Raw genomic sequence first — 16,435 nt, 5'->3', positions numbered from 1 at the left:
TAGTGTGCTCTTTTAGTGAGCTTTCTCGAAGTAATTATGTGTTTAATACACAATACCACAATAACTAAGCAATAGTAAAGTTAAAGAGAGAAAGTTTCTAAAGAAACTGTGGTTCTGCGTCGGTGGCAAAGAATAAAAGGGTTATTGAGAATTATCAACTGAGTTGCTAGCGTAAATTTGCCACAGTAAAGAATGTGAAAGCTGACGTTTCGAGCGTCAGCCCCTCGTCACAGTGAATGGTAAAGTTACTTAACCAAAGAAAGAGAATTGGACAAAAGACTTCGTTCTCTTGATCAAAGCTTTTTTCCCAAGCGACCCTAATTTCTAGGGAAAGCCTTCAGCAGACTCCTCACATCCTCTGTCTTTCCACTGAGAAGAATTGGAGGTTAAAGCAAAGCAAATCATCATTGTTAAAAAATGGTGCATCATATAACAGTTATTTAAGGGTAATAAGGGCCGAAATTGGTGTTCATCGTGGTTTGCTTCTTTGATTCTCATCTTCACCTTTTCTTAAGATAAAAAAAAAACTTTATTTTCAATATTAACCCTAAAACTTGCAGAAAGCTAGAGGAAAACTATGATGAAGAATCAATGCAGCAAACCTTATTGATCTATCGCACATGATCTGTTCTTGATGCAATGTGTAAGTGATATTCTCCAGGAGAAAAGTCTCTAAATAACTTAACAAAAAAACTTTACATTTAAACGAGGGTGATTCTTAAGACATGAGAGCCAATAAGAGAGAATACATATCCTTTGTTTGTAGCTAGAGCGTAAATCGCACCTTGATCATATTGCCACTTGAACACAGCGCAGAACACTGACAAGAACGATTGAAAAAAAGTTTGCGTAACGGTTCCTTGTTTAAGTCGGGCGTTTGTTTGAACCCATAGCGACATCGAAATTTTGGTCATGCCTTTTCACGCGCTTTTTCAAACCTGTGCTCCATGTTGAAACCCATTACGCCATCGACGTCCCCTCCAAGACTTCGCCAAAAAGAGGTAAGCGGAGAGCGTGCGCAGAAACTTGGTCACATATTTCTGGCGTAGCTAGTATACTACTGGCCAGTCAAAATTGATGAGAGGATTCCCAGTGCGTCCTGCTGAGCTATATCCACTATCCAATAACTCTTATGGCATCCTGATGTTTAACTGAATATCTTGACTTTCTGTCTGGTTTTCTGTTCCTTTGCAGAGTTGACTTAAAACTATTCTGAATTCCGCCATTCGAGCGGCGTACAAAATTGGATTAACTAAAGAGTTAGCTATTTCTAAGGTAGTGAGGACAAACCCAAGTCGAGCCGTAGTATGTACCGATATTTTTATGTAATCTTTAAAATAAGGTGTGCTTTTGATAAAAAAGAAAACTAACTCCGGCAGCCATGTCAGTAAAGACGCCAACGTCATCATAAGCAAGGTTGTTGTAAGCCTTTTCTCTCGGTTAGATCCTCCATCATGACGTGGGCGTGGACTACATCGGACTTTGGCTAAAATGGAGATATATGAAGCACAAATCACAAGGATGAAGAAGATATCTATGGAAAAATAAATGTAGTAATAGTATGTCAGTAACTTAAGACTCCGTGTGAACAGTTCGTGTAGTACAACCGGAATGGAGGATAACACCACGGAAATAAACCACATCCCGAAGATGATCACTCCGTAATGCCAGTTGCTGAGAAGACGGTGCTGTATTGGGCGAAAGGTGGCGTGCAGCCGTTCAAGTGAAATAGCTGCGAGATTCATTACTGAGATAAACTGAAACAGTAAAGTCACTGAGATGACTGAATGATATCTCCACTTGTCACATGATATCTTCTTCCCTGCGATATATACCGGTCCAGAGACTCCCCCGACCAACAGATCGACGATCGCTAAGTGGATGATCAAGTACGTGCTCCGGTGCTGTAGCTGGCGCTGCTTCACAAATACAATAATGGTGATGATATTGAGGATGACTATAGCCAGACATTCAATGATGAGCACAAAGAGCCATGGAATACATTCTGATGCAGCTGGTGCTTCTGAACTATCCTCGCTGTTGTTAATGCTGGTATTGCTACGGGTGTTGGTAGCCATGAAGTTTCACTCTGAGGGAAAAACTATGCTCTAAATTGTTTCGTTCTTTTTGTTTCCTCAGTTGATTTATTCTGAGAGTACAATTTTTTGCTGCTAAGTAAATAGTATGTAATAGCTATCTGAATGTAACCCCTTCCCAAGAAAACTGCCCAAAGAAAATCTGATCTGATGGGGTGCTAAAAATGATGTCTGGGCTTTTAGAGGATCTTTCTAAGTTGACTCCAGTCTGATTGAGTTGGTGCCTTCGAATTTCTCTTCTTTCCTTGTATAATAACTTGAAAGCCAACATGCGCGAACGACTGTGAGGCGCTTTGTAAAAAAAAACTGAAAACTATAGAAATATAACTGCTAATGGAGGAAATTTTCTCTTAATAAATAGAAGGCAGTCACAATACCAAGCTAAGTTTTGCTGGAAAATAGATGAAAAGTGAAGTAGAATCTGCAGCTGCAATCAACTGCAAGTTATCTTTGACCCCGATGTCTCGCCATGTAGAAGCGCGATCGGGTTCAATTTGGATAACAAAAGATCTTATTAACCGTTAGAGCGGCCTTGAAAATTTGTACTTTCAGCGAATTTTAAAGGAATTATCTTATCTAGTAGTGATATTTGCATGAAAACACTGACTTACCTTCCGAAAAATCTTTAATTCTATTTAATGTCGGTGGCCTTAGATTCCAAAAACCTCGTGAAATTAAGTTATTGCAAATAACAGTGGGGGCTATTTGATGAAATTAAAATAGAGTTTTAATTCCTATTGCAAGTCAAGTCAACATATGATTTATTGATTATTCACCCGCATATAAACTTCATTGTTATCTTTTGACAACAATTTAAAAAAAACTGCAAATTGTTTCTTGAAGGAAATTGAGTTTTAAGTGAACGTCAACAAGAGAGACGCACGTAATATTTAAATACCCATTTTCTTCGAATGGAGACATTGTACTCTATTAAAAGCCTCAATGAAAACAAAAAAAAAATCATTTGTAATTAATCAACTTTATTCAATATTCAGAGAGTTGATGATAAATAAGAAAAAAAGTACCTTGTAAGTTTTTCTTTAGGTGACAATTCTTTGGCGACATTGCTCTAAAAACGTGAAAGCTGAACTTTTGCAAATAATTAGGAGTTCACAACAGTCGTGTAAGAAATGTTTGGATCTGAGAAACGCGAGTGACTACAATGAAGAGGAACTCAATTTAACTTGAATAAATTGTGTTTGAACAAAAGATATCTTTACTATACCGTTCGTAGTCTTACACAAATATTATGACTACATAGGGGTAAAAGTTAATGAAAGGAAGACGAATGTGTGAACCCTAAAGACGAGAAAAACCAGACTAGAGAAACTTTCTAACGGATTATTTTTTATAATCAGCATGTCTACCGATTTTACATAGCTTGGATTTTGCTAGGTCAATAAACGACCACCACTCCCTATTTTGGACTGAAGAGCTCATTACCACGTAGTTATCTCAAATACAGGGATCTAGTTCCATTGAAAAAGCGAAATCACTCAACAAACCGTGGGTACGAGCAGGGCGGAGAGAGGCCCTGGTACGAGTCAGACGTGATTATATCTCTGAGCTGATAGCGAATGGTTTTTCTCTTATGAAAGATCTGATCTATAGTAACGTCTTTACTACAGTTTGTGCTTGATGGGAAGTACTTGACAAAATGTATAAGTTGTCAAATTTTGATCCAATCTCCTGAAAAAAACTTTCATGTTGCCTGGTGTTACAAAATGGTTGCACATTCTCGGAAACATTATTTTTGGGGGAAGGGACGGACTTGCAAGTAACCTTTATAGAGATAAATTACATGAGTTATGTTTATTACGTTGAGTGGATGATCACCAAGAATGGGGAGGCGTTCAAACTACTTTTGCCCCTCATTCTAGCTATCGAGATAACTTTATGATTTGATTTGTTTTGTTTTGTTTTGTTAAAAAGAAATAAAGAAAAAAAGAAAAAAAAAATATATATATATATAGGAAGTCTGTGTTTCGATTTTTCCGTAACACAGTGCTCGATACGTAGAAGTAGAGTGCGATATATATTGAGATAGAGAAAACACATGATTAATTTTATATATTTTATTGATGTAAAACTAATATAAAAGTAAAAATCTCGAACTGATCTCGTACAGAATAGCAACTCTTTTCCAGGTATCCTAAGCCTCCAAGATCAGAGTATAGTTTGTTAGAATATCGCTTCTATTGTTTATCAGAGTGAAAGCAAGTTTAATCGCCTTTTTAACACCAAAGCTATCAAGACATCTGTTCAAAGAGGAACGAACACATCGATGCGAATTTTTCTTTTTAAGGGTTGTTTTTTTAGGACCTTTGTTGTCATTTCAGTGGGCAATGAAATTGGTTTTTTTGGAAATTGTAATGGTTATGATTAATTGGCGACAAGACTTCGTGTTGTTCAATTCTGTCTGTAATCATACTCGTGATTGACATATCGGACTCGAATTAGACTCCACTCAATCCTTTTACCATTATTTTGATAGTAGTGTTTTAAATATTAATTAGAATTATTATTAGAATTATTATTATCATTTAACATTAGTACTATCATCATCACTTTCTTTATTACTACCCGTTTCCTTTTGCCAAAATTAATGAAAAATTCCAAAACTAGTAAAATAAAAGGAAATGTTGCTTTTTAAAGAGGCGGCTTGCTTACTAAAATGCCATTGCAAAATGCAATTTGGAAGCCAATGGTTCTGCATTGAAACGCAGCTCTGGAGGATAAAATGTAACTATGCTCTCTCCATAAAACCTTTGCTATTTCAGCATCATTGCGCCCCTCTGCTAGCCTTCTGTTATCTCTAAGTATTCGAATCCAGTTTTAGATTGATTCCGTATGATTGTACATTTGTTAGTTTTAGATGTTTTCGCACGGAAGCTTCTAGGTCTGAAAACCACTTTGTGGAATATGTATTTTTGGGTACAAATTGTCAGTCTTGAAATTTCGTGTCGACATCTGGAGCAATAGAATACTTTGCCAGTGCAAATTGCTTAACTTCCCCCGCAGTGTTTTTAGTGAAAATAATAGAGGAATCAGCAAAAACAGCTGGGATTTTCAATTTGACATTTCAGCAAGAGTTCAAATTAAGGCAAGAGGCACGATATTTTGATCAACCTTAATGTATTTCTGTTTAAATTTTTAATCGAGATGTGATCAGAGTTACATCTTTGCGCTCTTCCCTTTGAAATGATAATTTTCTCAATGGGTAATGCCTAATTTGTTGCAGATAAAAATTCTCTGAAGTGAAAAATTAAAGTGCAAGAAATACTAATTCCAACTGAATAAAAAGGGTTGTTCGTGCTTTAAACCAAAAATAAAACAGCTGCATCAATACAGAGCTTTCCGGCTAAAATCGTAATAACGCTTCTAACACTAAAAATTGCTTAATTAGTTTGACGGTGCAGGGAAATGGATGCGCGTCGCTCAGCAAATTGCTTCATGTTGACACAGTCTCCGACTATTAGTATTAAATGATTGCAAGTCGAAATCCTGGAAGGATCGGCTTTACTTTGCTTCAAACTGCGCTCCCCGTTGCTTCAAGGTAGATTGCCGGAAAAAAGCGTGTTGACGTTCTCCATTTAAGGTAGGATCGTGAATTAGATAAAACCAACTTTCTTACCAAATCTTAGAAGCAACGTTGGCAATACCTATACAAAAACTAATCTCGGCGCTATCATTTTGCGTAATGAAAAATCTTGCTTTTCACTTCTTACAAGTTTTCCTCTCGAACCGTTGTATGCTTTTTTTGTGCAGTGAGCTTAGAAATTATAGAAATTTTTTAGAAAGACGAATTACCGATATGGATCATAAGAGGATAGTAACCATTTTCTTGTTCTTTATCATTATTCTCATTGTTATCATTTATTACCGTTTCTTGTATCACTGCTTTCACTGATGTAAGATCTAAGCTCTTGCCGATTATTTTTCGTGTCATTCGTATTTATTTATTTCGTTCTCTATTTTTTTTCAAACCTCCTCGTTAGTGTTTTTTGTTAAGTTATTAGCGTTTTTCCTCTTTAGTTACACCTTCTCGCTCGTTTCACATAGCGCACGTTATTTCGCAGTCCTCTTGTATTTGAAGCCAGTTTCTTTTACGTATAATGGCTTTTCAAGTCAGTTTACCTAAAGTCGCACTTGGTGCAGATCTCTGTTTTAGAAGTCGGTTTTGCAGTTATATATTACACTATTATATTACATATTATCCGTTTCGCTTCGCTTGTATTTTTTTTTTTTGTAGCTTGTTTACCTAAGTTAAGTTAGCTCTTATGTTTTTAGTTTCAACTTACCACAACTGTTCCTCTCTTAAATAAAATATTTTATTGTTTTTAAGAGGGCACGGTAACGAATCTTGCAATCTGATTGGTTCTTTACCCGGTCAGTATTTTCCTATCTCTGCCCACGGGCCACGGTAACGCTTTCGTGAGTCGCCGAGTACATCCCAACTTTCGTTGTCATTTTTCATAAATATACCTCGTTTTCCGGCTGGGCAGTATTTTTAAGCAAACACGTCGTTCACTACCTCAAGCCGATAAATAACTTATGAATCCTCTCTTTTCTCTCTATCAAATCACTTTGGTTGACAGAAAAATATTGGTTTCAGAATGAATTTGTATAAACAATAGTGTCATTACGTTGGTTGACAAGCGGCCTAAAAACCGTCTGCAATTAATTTTAATCGTTCACAAAAAGTACCCAGAAAGTTGAAACGTGAGGTATTTGGTTACAGTTAAACTGAACGATGGAACTTTCATTCATTTAATATCTGAATTTTCTCGAGCAATTTGTTCATAGTGAAAGAGCGAGCGAAGTTTTAATTTAAGTTCTACAACAAATATCATGAGAGGACGGATATGGCTTTTACTGCAAGTATCATCTCCCGCAGCGTTATTTCCCCGGGTCTGTTGGGAATGTGTGAAAACATGTCAAACTGTAGGGGATCAACTTATCATCGCTAGTTATTGGGGTCCTGGTTAGTGTTGTAATGCGACTCCATAACCTTTCAAACTATAGAGATCAATGTGTCATCGCTCGTGAATGGAGTCCTGGTTAATTTTATGAATGTCGTAATATGATTCTTTAATCTTAACAAAAGACTCCATTCTTTTGCATGTTGTCCTGTTGTCTTAACCGGCTTTTCTACGACATATTTGTGGGTATGCAGCCATACCGTATGGTGAATAACTAAAAGCGCTTTCCAGTAGCCTGTTGGTAAACGGCTTTCTCTCAGATCTTCACGGTCAATTGATTTCGTGGGCGTATCGAAATATCGAGCCAGACACCCTTAATGCATGCGTACTTGTCTTCAATTATTCTGTCAAAAATACCATTTACATTTCGACCATGTCTAATCAGCACGACTTATTTAATATGAGAGGAACTAGCACTGTGAGAAATGTTAACTTGTAGAGGTGAGTCAGTGGAGTTACGGTTATCCTCCCACCTTTAGATTTTTAGCGCGAACATAGCTTACATACACGGATACACAGGATAGGTACGAGATGAGAGATGAATATACAAAAATGTTTCAGGGATGAGGCCTTCTGTGCCACTTGGCGCGAAGAAGTTAGGTGAAGGTGAAGTTGCCACAATGAAACTTAATAATTGAAAGAAAATGTTAACTAACATACCTTGGTTTTTCAATCATTAATTTTAAGAGAAGGCTTTGGCTTTGGCTTGTGAAAATGCTTGCAAATAGATCATAAATTTTAGAAAAAGGGAAAAGTCTCTGCTTAAACTCAAAGCCTAAATGCTGACTCCTAGGTTCAAGCTGTCAGTGTCCTAATACAAAGTTTTTCGAGCCACAGCATCCTTGTTTTATTCCTAAGTTAATTTTTGGCCTTTGCCAGTGGACTGCAAGAGTTATTGTTACAATAGCAAACAGAAACTGGCCAAAAGATGAGTCATCTTGGCAGTCCTGTTGATAAAAGATGTGACATCTTCACAACAGGAATACTGTTGTGCTAAAGTAACAATGGAAACAGAATGTTATCTTGCATATGCCTAATTCTATATTCTTGATTATTTTCTTCTTCCTTTCTTTCCCAATATTTCAACTACAAGAAGGCTTAGGCTCAAATAATTTATTATACCATTTTAGCCCACATTTATGTCATTCTAGATCTCACAGTGAACACTAATGTAATAGGGAACACAATTGTGTGGCAGATGATAATGATCAAATGAACAAGTCTACTGAATTCATTTAAAAGTACTATGTTTATACACTAGATGGACAGTACCATTGACACGGATAAGTCTCAAAACAGGTCAAAGCCTATCATTTGGTCAGATAGAAACACACCCAAACTACTGTGTCATGCACCAGGTCTTTTAGTAAGAGCTATTCTTCAGGGTTCTGATATTCAAAATTACACCAGAGTTAAGATAGTGTGCACTTATTTCTAAGAACTCAGAAAACAACACACCAGAACAGATGGGTTCTCAAGGCAACCCACCCAGTTTTAACTTTGTTTATTAACTTTTAGATATGTAAACAAGTTATACTTGGTTTTACTTCCAATTGGTCAAGAAATTGGCATTAATGTCTAACAATGGAAAGCCAATATGATGATAATTAGTTATTATTACAGAAAACTATACCATAAAATTTGACACTGAGTTACTGAAAACAACTCATACTTCATAATATGGGATTAACACAAACATGCTGGTACACATTTTGCAATTTATTTTCCAATTGTATACCTGGCCATCCATCCAACATTGTGGCCTTTCTGTGCTGCTGGAACTGTTTTTGTGATAAATTTTTTTTGTTTTTAATTTACTGTGGTGTGACTTTCCCTAATCCCACTGCTAACTGTGGAAGAGGGCAGACTAATACAGAGGGTTTCCACCAGCAGCCTACATGCAGTTTTCTTTTTGTTTGATATAAATAGCATAATAATAACATAATTCGTCATAAATAGCTCCTTATATAACTGAAAGAATATTGCCAATTTCAGCAGTTCATAGCATTTGGGTATTACACATAATCTGTAAAAATCATGTTCTTTGTTTCACTCTGCCTGTCTCATATAAAACCAAACTTCAGAAGTTAGGTTCTGGGACCCAGAGCCACCATCTTGGATTACATATTAACATTGTTTGATTTGAGACCACAATGAAGAAAGCCTTTGGAGTGAATGTGAGCTAGAGCATCTGTGATATCATGACAAATGATCAGCCAGTCTTTGCTTGTCAGTGAACTGTTAACTTTCTCTAATATACCATTGGATTCTTTGCAATACAATAGTTTACTGACTGTTGCGGATGTATTTTCTTCCGCTTTGAACTCCATCACTAGAGATATAGGCTCTCTTTCAAGCTGGATTCCTATTATTGCAGGAATGTTTTTGTGTGTGAGAGTCTACATGATTTGTGCCTCCTTTACCATCTCTTTAGTGCTTTGCATCAGACATTGTTTTTCTACCACAAGAACGTTTAATCTTTTGAAAGATTTTAAAATGCACCGGCCATATGAACCCTGTCCTAGTATTAATTCCTTTTCACTGATTGGTTGAAGCTCAGATGGATCAATTAAATTAACAGTGGCAAATTTGCTACTGGGTGGTCCTGATTTTGTATTCCTGTCTCTAATCTGGAATAAAGTAATAAACAGAGGAAAAGTGAAGCTGGTCAGCTTAATAAGCTTCACATGCTAGATTGTGTAATAAGTGGTAATAGGACTGAGTAGTCTTTGGTCTGTAATCATATGAGTGATAACAAAATCAGACGACTGCATAGTGGAAGTACAATTTGTCTATCACGAGTGTGATTACAGACCGAAACGAATGACACAAAGTCCTTTTACCAATTAATCATAAAAATTACAATTTCCAAATTAAAAAGAACACTTAAATATTGTCATTGCTCAAGGGAAACCAATTCTCTGTTTCAAAGAAAGCCCCAATTTAGGAATCTGTACACTGTTTCTATGGTGATTGAAACCAAGGTTGTGATTGATTGATTTAAACCACAACTTTGAATGTGACTGGTTGACTTAAACTACAACTTTGAATGTATTTGGCTTATTGAACTGTCCAACAACAACTTGGCAAGTGAATTAGTGGAAAATAGGAGTTTTTAAAACTAATCACAATCGAGGAAATTGTAATTCCTATGTTAATAGATTTATTGATAAACTTTATCCCTTTCATATAATACAAACAGAACTTTCCAAGATTCCCTGACTATAAGGTACTGACCTATCCATGATAAAAATAAAATTTCCCTGATGAAATGGATACAAAATGTCCAGTCTCCTCTTCTTCATTAAAACATTGCTGAGATCATCTGAAATATTTCTTCCAGCATGGTATGAAACTCAGTGGTGTAAAAACTTTAATTTCCCTGACTTTTCCCTGACCTTGAAATTTCTATCCCTGGCCATTTTTTGATCCGTGGTAACCTTGGTAGGGCAAGATCAACACTACATGGCAAGATGGAAGGGAAAATGCTCAAAGCTCAATGACTGACCTTTTCAGACGAAAGTTTAGCCTGTCTGCTTGGCAAACAGAAATGAATGAATTCCCGCTAAATCATTTCAGAATGAGGCAATTTCGGATTCCTTGCCTTATTTTACGAAAATGATTGTAGTTTTTTTTTTCATTTCATCATAAAAAGGAGAAGAATTTTGAGGGCTACACTCTCCCCTCCCCCTATGAGTTTATGTTGAAGTCAACCCCAGGACGTTTTGTACAATGCAAGACAATGCTAGTTTGATTACGTTCAGCGTCAGTTCGGTGATATCGTTTTTTGTAACCAACTGCTCATTTTCTGATATCTATTTTATTCTATTTTGACGCTAACCGAGTACCTACCTTGGTTTTGTCCAGGGTCTTTTTATTCTGTTCGACTAATGCTTTCCATTTGCTATAATACATTCGCGCCAAGAATATGCATCTCTTTCCTTTTGTGTTCTCATTTCTCTGTTCTCCCTTTCCCTAGCTGTCCTTGACAATCGTTCACGTTTCCTCCTTTGATTTCGCATGCTGCGTTTTTTTTCGATTGTACTTTCCCGAGATCGTCGTGGCATGATTACTTTGCCAAGCACGCGCCAAGCGCGCGCTTTTTGTTGGCGATCGTCTTCGGTACTCGATTCCCTGTGGCTGAGTTTGTGCCCGCGTTTCCATACTGATATAATGTTGTAGAAAATTCTAGTGGACAGCGGCCTATCTCAACGGGATAAAACGATAAAAATTAACCGGAAAGCTTTGTTCGCGGTGAATGTACAACTACGAAGAATTAATGTGGATGAAACAGGGTACAAGGTTTATGCAAGGACTACCAGAAAAAAAAAAAGCAGTTGAAATCCTCCAAGTATAAAGTTTTTTTAAATGTAAAATGCATTTTCCACGCGTTTCAATATCACCCGACCTACCACAGACTTCTGATCAGATTTATTTATTATTCCCTCATCGGTAGTAGTATATCCTGTGCCAATTACGTAAGTGAAAGTCATGTTTACTGACAAAGTTTGACAAGCGATGACGTGTCATTGATGCCTAACATTCCCTCATCGGAAAATTGAGACATGTATAGGTCTGTTGGTGTTCTGGTTCACTTTCAGTTAAACGACATTTCTGTCACAAAGTGACGAGATTATGACGCCTTGCGGTAAGCATATTGAAGCAACCTGGAGCGCTACCAGATACTCCAGAAAAAAAGCCCATACAAAGCCTTAGAAAAGTTTTCTAAGGCTTTGTATGGGACAACGGGAGGTACTTACAGTGCACGCGTTTTCCGTCCTGTCATGGCTCCTGGTGAGTCTTTCCAATTCCGTTCAATTTGGACATTTGTACCTTAAATTGCACAACAGAAATTGAAGGAATTTTTTGAGAAAAGGCCGCATTACATTCCCTTGTGTCTCGTTGGAGTGTGCCGTTCGAATTTAGTTTTTGTGAAGGAAAGATCAGAGTTAAACACGCCATTACAGCAAACAAACGAGCCAACTCTCACAACTTCAAAATAAAAAAATTGAATTTACTCACAATTACTTTCCTCGCCGTTTACTTAATGAACAGAGGTAAATCTTCGTACATGAATGAATGGTCGATGAGAGTGAATAATACTTTCCGTTAGATCATTAACTGGTTTTGAAGAAAACATTGTCGTGACAGTCCTTGCCAAACTAGTTCTGTTTGTTTTCAAATGTTCCTACGCTTTTTTTTTTCTTGCGCGCTCTCTAATTGACAGGTGTCAGATTGTGACAGATACTTGTAAAAATAATGTTTCAAAGTTTGTTTGGAAGTCTTTTAAATCACCTTTATCGTTACGGAAATGAAAATGTTTCGCTGAGGCATCTCTCTTAAATTTGCATCACCTCTATTTTAACTACCATTTACCCACTCAAAAATTGTTCAGTTTATGGAAGATCTTGCCGTATTTACGTCCATAAATCATTCGGGTTCTTTCGGAAAGAATTTCGTCAAGTTTAAAAACAATAAATATGTTATTTACCGACTAAGGGTCGGTCCGTATGGTGAAAAACTGTGACCACGGTCTTGAAAATGCTGCCCTCGGCCTACGGCCTCGGGCAGTTTCAAGACCTCGGTCACAGTTTTTCACCATACGGACCTCCCAGCCGGCAAATAACATATATTTATTCATCATTATCTTTATAATTGTTATTGTTATTGTTACTACTTATATTAAACTAATGGATATCATGAAAAAATATGTAATTTTCGAATCATGTTCCAAAAGAGAGTAAGAAACTTGACATCTATTTGGCTAAACCTCAAAGTAAACCAATGGAAAAAATTTTGTCTGTGTGGTAGATTGCAGTTATCTCGCACCGTTCATAACCATAGGTGACCCAACCTGCCTTTGAAAGTCGGCTTGTGCACCTGCGCCATGCTTCTTGTCAAATATCACCGAAAACAATTGCTTTTGATAAACTAGAGAACCCAAAGCACATCCTCGCTGCATGACCATGAGCACTCTGCGGCGAGAAGTGATTTTTCTTGCGACGACTTAATGATGCACCTGCGTCATTACCTCAACAACAGGCGAATTTCTTAGAAACGCCATGACGCTTTTAGTGGCATCAATTGTCTGGCGACTTTGTGGGAGTAAAAAAAGATATTTTTTCTATCCCGCAAATTTCTTTATAAATTTTGTTGTCTCAAGGTCCGGACCATTATTTTTCAATCAGCCAAATCAGTGGAAGCCCTTACTTCGTCTTTAAAGTAATCGTAATTCGTGATTCTCTACTCTGGCAAGGATTGTTGAAAAAACTACAAGTTTTGGTTCTTGCGTAACTACCATAAGTTTCGACTATGCGCATCGGCTAAATGTTGTATCAAGTTGTGATTTATCGCTAGAAAAGAACTTTTCAGGTTCAGGCGGGTGCAAAAACTTTAATTTTCGACATTTTCTTCTGTAGCATCACTCCCACACGAAAAACGTCTGCAATGTTCTTTCGCCTCTCACCTCCTTCCAATATTGTTAATTACCGATGCGCCCATGCCACATAGCAAACCAACTCTTAGAGGAACAGGGGAGGCGGTAAGTGTCTTATCAAATGTGTCTGGGAGTCTCCCAAACATGATTAGTTGGGACACTCCTCTTAAACGAAGTTCAGATGTTCGTTCACTGACCTCTCACCCCCTCCTATATTGTCAATTGTAGATGTGTCCCTGCCATCTTGCAAATCAACATTGACTGGAGCAGGGGAGGCAGTAAGTGTCCCAACAAATCTGTCTTGGAGTTTAGGTAAGACTCGACCAACGTTACCCTTAACACAGAAGTCTCGCAAATACGCCACACCGCAGGAGACTGTCCATAAATGACCTTCATGAAATTCAGATATGTCAAGGCCCGAATTGGAAGACTCCCTAATCATTCTCTTATTTTCTCTTGATCTTTACTTATCTATATAATTAGCTATCTATTTCCGATTCATTTTTCAGAAAAGAGAGTAAAACAAGTTACTTGGGGTTTTAATGATAAAAAAAAAGTCAAGAGAAAATGATGGGACAGAGAGGGAGAGGGAGGCTATTGTTCTAAGCATTCGGAAAAGGTCACTTTCGTTAGAGTTATTTGTTAACAGTCTAGTGCGAAATTCGAATTTGATACACATTACTTCAATTCTGATAAATGAGTAAAAAAAAAATCAAAATTAGCAAAAATTTATTTTTGGCAAAGTGTTCAAGTCAAACCGAAGTAGTTTGGAAACGTAGGAATAAAAACATACTCATCGACTTTAATTTTACGGTTAAACCTGTCGGATTCTTTATTCTGAATTCTGAGTTAATTTCTACAGAGGTAGAATTTCAAAATTTCAGTGATTTTAATCACTGATTTTTTAATCACCGACAACTGAGAACAATAATTATCTCTATTCTGGAAGTAATACAATATTACCAAAGGCAGAAAATTCTAGAGACCCCAAGCTGCTCGTTGTAAATCACTTTTGAGAGGATAATTGATTTTTGTTTTATACCACAAATAAAACATCTGCAAGAGACGTTTTTAACCAGAAAAGCCTTTTAAAACCCTTATAATGCTCTCAGCATCAAGAAATGCCCAATTTCCCCGACGGCAGCTATTAACACACGTTTCGATATCAACTTGATTCATGAATTTTCTAAGCAAAGTCCTTATGAACATTATCATTCAGGGATTGAAGCCAAGAATTTAGATTGGAGAATCTATTTCATCGCGGTACAGACTGTCTTCTGCTCTTCTTTTCGTTAAGGAACCTGCAGGCTTCTCTATTGGCTCCATTGGGGTAAGTTTTATAAAAGGCTAGCTCAGTATCATGACAAAATCTTAGCATCAAAGGTGGCAAGTACAATCTTAGAATGAACACTTAAATGTCAGATTTCTTTAGCCGTTGACACTTACAGTACTCCTTAATTCAAGCCTGTCAATTCAGACCATTCCTCATTACTCCGAGGCCTTGACATGTTTTATGTTTGCATCAAAATATGAATTTAATCAGGAACACCTTGAACATTCTTGCCAAAAGCTTACAAACAAACAATAATAAAACGAAAAGCAAAAATTTTACGATAAAACGCGCGGCCATGGGGTCTTATTCGAACAAACGAACATGCTAAGCTGAGCGAGAATATAACTTTTTTCCGTCTTTGTTGTTGTTGTCATGTTTATGTCACTGCACCTTTCTGTCATCAACTGAAAAAGCTACGTGAAATAAGAAGAATCTCGTGAATATGTAGTTTGGTAGGATTATCAATAAATAAAAAAATTGAAGAAGTTAGTAATTCGCAAGACCTTTCAGGATTTGCCTTCAAACTAAAATTTCAAACGCATAATAAGGGCATTAATACGACCTTTGTACCTTTTATGTAATATTCAACCTTTTTCAACCTTTTTCAACAGAGAGACGAGTAATTCATTTTACCAAGAGTGTAAAGGAAAAGGAATCAGTTCTAGATGCTTCCAAGAGCTGATTGCATAATCTGGCTTACTGTGACATTAGCATTGGCAATTGCCACAGTAACTCTCAATTTTATTACAATTAGTGTTTTTACAAAGCACCGTAATTTTCGTAACCGTAGCGCTTACTTGCTTATAAATTTGGCCGTTGCAGATATGCTCGTGGGAGGATTCTGCATAGTGAACGAGTTTTATTATTATGGATGGTTTTGTAACATTTGGAGGTCTGACTGGCCCCGCTACGTATCATTTATGCAATTAGCTGTTTTTTATATCTTCCTTGTCAGTTCCTTAACAAATATCACTGTCATTTCCTTAGAGAGGCTGCATGCAGCGCTTTGGCCGTTCAAACATCGTGTTTTGAAGTTGTGGATTTACAAAATCATTGTCACTTTTGTTTGGATCTTAGCTGGGTTTATCTCATTTGTCAATGTCGCTCTTATAAATTTTGGAAAATGGTCAGATTACGTTTTTTTCTGGAACTCGTACAACGCATTTTGCTTGCTTGTAATTTGGTTTTCGTACGCTCTAATTTTTTTCAAGGTTCATTTAGGATCGCAGGTCTTGCACCATGGTGCTGCTGCTAGGGAGAGAAGACTTACAGTGACTTTGTTTATCGTTACAATTCTGTCTCTAGCCTTGTGGCTTCCTTACATTGTAAACATTTTTGTCAATTATTCCACTGATTACGCTACGTTGTTACCCGGACTTATGTATTTTCACCTAGAATCCTCTTTCATCCTTTTTTTTCATACAAACTCCCTTGTTAATCCTATTTTATATCTGATTAGAATACCAGGCTTTAGGAGAGCTGCTATCGCCTTATTTAAATCACGATGTCGACAGCAAAGACAGATTCAAGTTTTTCCTCTCCGTGAAGTCTAACATAAACAATGATGATAAAGTTTAATTTGCTCTCA

At 37.0% G+C, this 16,435-nt stretch overlaps 2 protein-coding genes and 1 long non-coding RNA gene across 3 annotated transcripts; 1 reads left to right on the top strand and 2 right to left on the bottom strand.

Moving 5' to 3' along the window:
* Nucleotides 1–61: 61 nt before the first annotated feature.
* LOC149049309 (histamine H2 receptor-like) lies at nucleotides 62–2,820 on the bottom strand. The gene is made up of 2 exons (XM_089200697.1): nucleotides 2,708–2,820; nucleotides 62–2,089 (listed from the first exon to the last, which is right to left on the bottom strand). The coding sequence occupies exon 2, from the start codon at nucleotides 2,076–2,078 to the stop codon at nucleotides 1,131–1,133; it is 948 nt and encodes a 315-aa protein (XP_089056823.1). The 5' UTR covers nucleotides 2,079–2,089; nucleotides 2,708–2,820; the 3' UTR covers nucleotides 62–1,130.
* Nucleotides 2,821–5,554: 2,734 nt separating this feature from the next.
* LOC149049307 (uncharacterized) lies at nucleotides 5,555–16,435 on the top strand. The gene is made up of 4 exons (XM_089200699.1): nucleotides 5,555–5,694; nucleotides 13,743–13,826; nucleotides 14,812–14,844; nucleotides 15,459–16,435. The coding sequence occupies exon 4, from the start codon at nucleotides 15,513–15,515 to the stop codon at nucleotides 16,398–16,400; it is 888 nt and encodes a 295-aa protein (XP_089056825.1). The 5' UTR covers nucleotides 5,555–5,694; nucleotides 13,743–13,826; nucleotides 14,812–14,844; nucleotides 15,459–15,512; the 3' UTR covers nucleotides 16,401–16,435.
* LOC149049308 (uncharacterized) lies at nucleotides 8,785–11,281 on the bottom strand. The gene is made up of 2 exons (XR_016185045.1): nucleotides 10,931–11,281; nucleotides 8,785–9,708 (listed from the first exon to the last, which is right to left on the bottom strand). It is a non-coding gene; the product is annotated as an uncharacterized LOC149049308 (long non-coding RNA).

The sequence above is a fragment of the Pocillopora damicornis genome, chromosome 3 (assembly GCF_964200805.1).
Source record: "Pocillopora damicornis chromosome 3, jaPocDami1.2, whole genome shotgun sequence".
Lineage (NCBI taxonomy): Eukaryota > Metazoa > Cnidaria > Anthozoa > Scleractinia > Pocilloporidae > Pocillopora > Pocillopora damicornis.
This window is presented reverse-complemented; position numbering and strand designations above follow the sequence as displayed.

Excerpts from the sequence above, each read along its gene's own strand:
- LOC149049307 (XM_089200699.1), top strand. The coding sequence starts at position 15,513 with ATGCTTCCAAGAGCTGATTGCATAATCTGGCTTACTGTGACATTAGCA.
- LOC149049309 (XM_089200697.1), bottom strand. The coding sequence starts at position 2,078 with ATGGCTACCAACACCCGTAGCAATACCAGCATTAACAACAGCGAGGAT.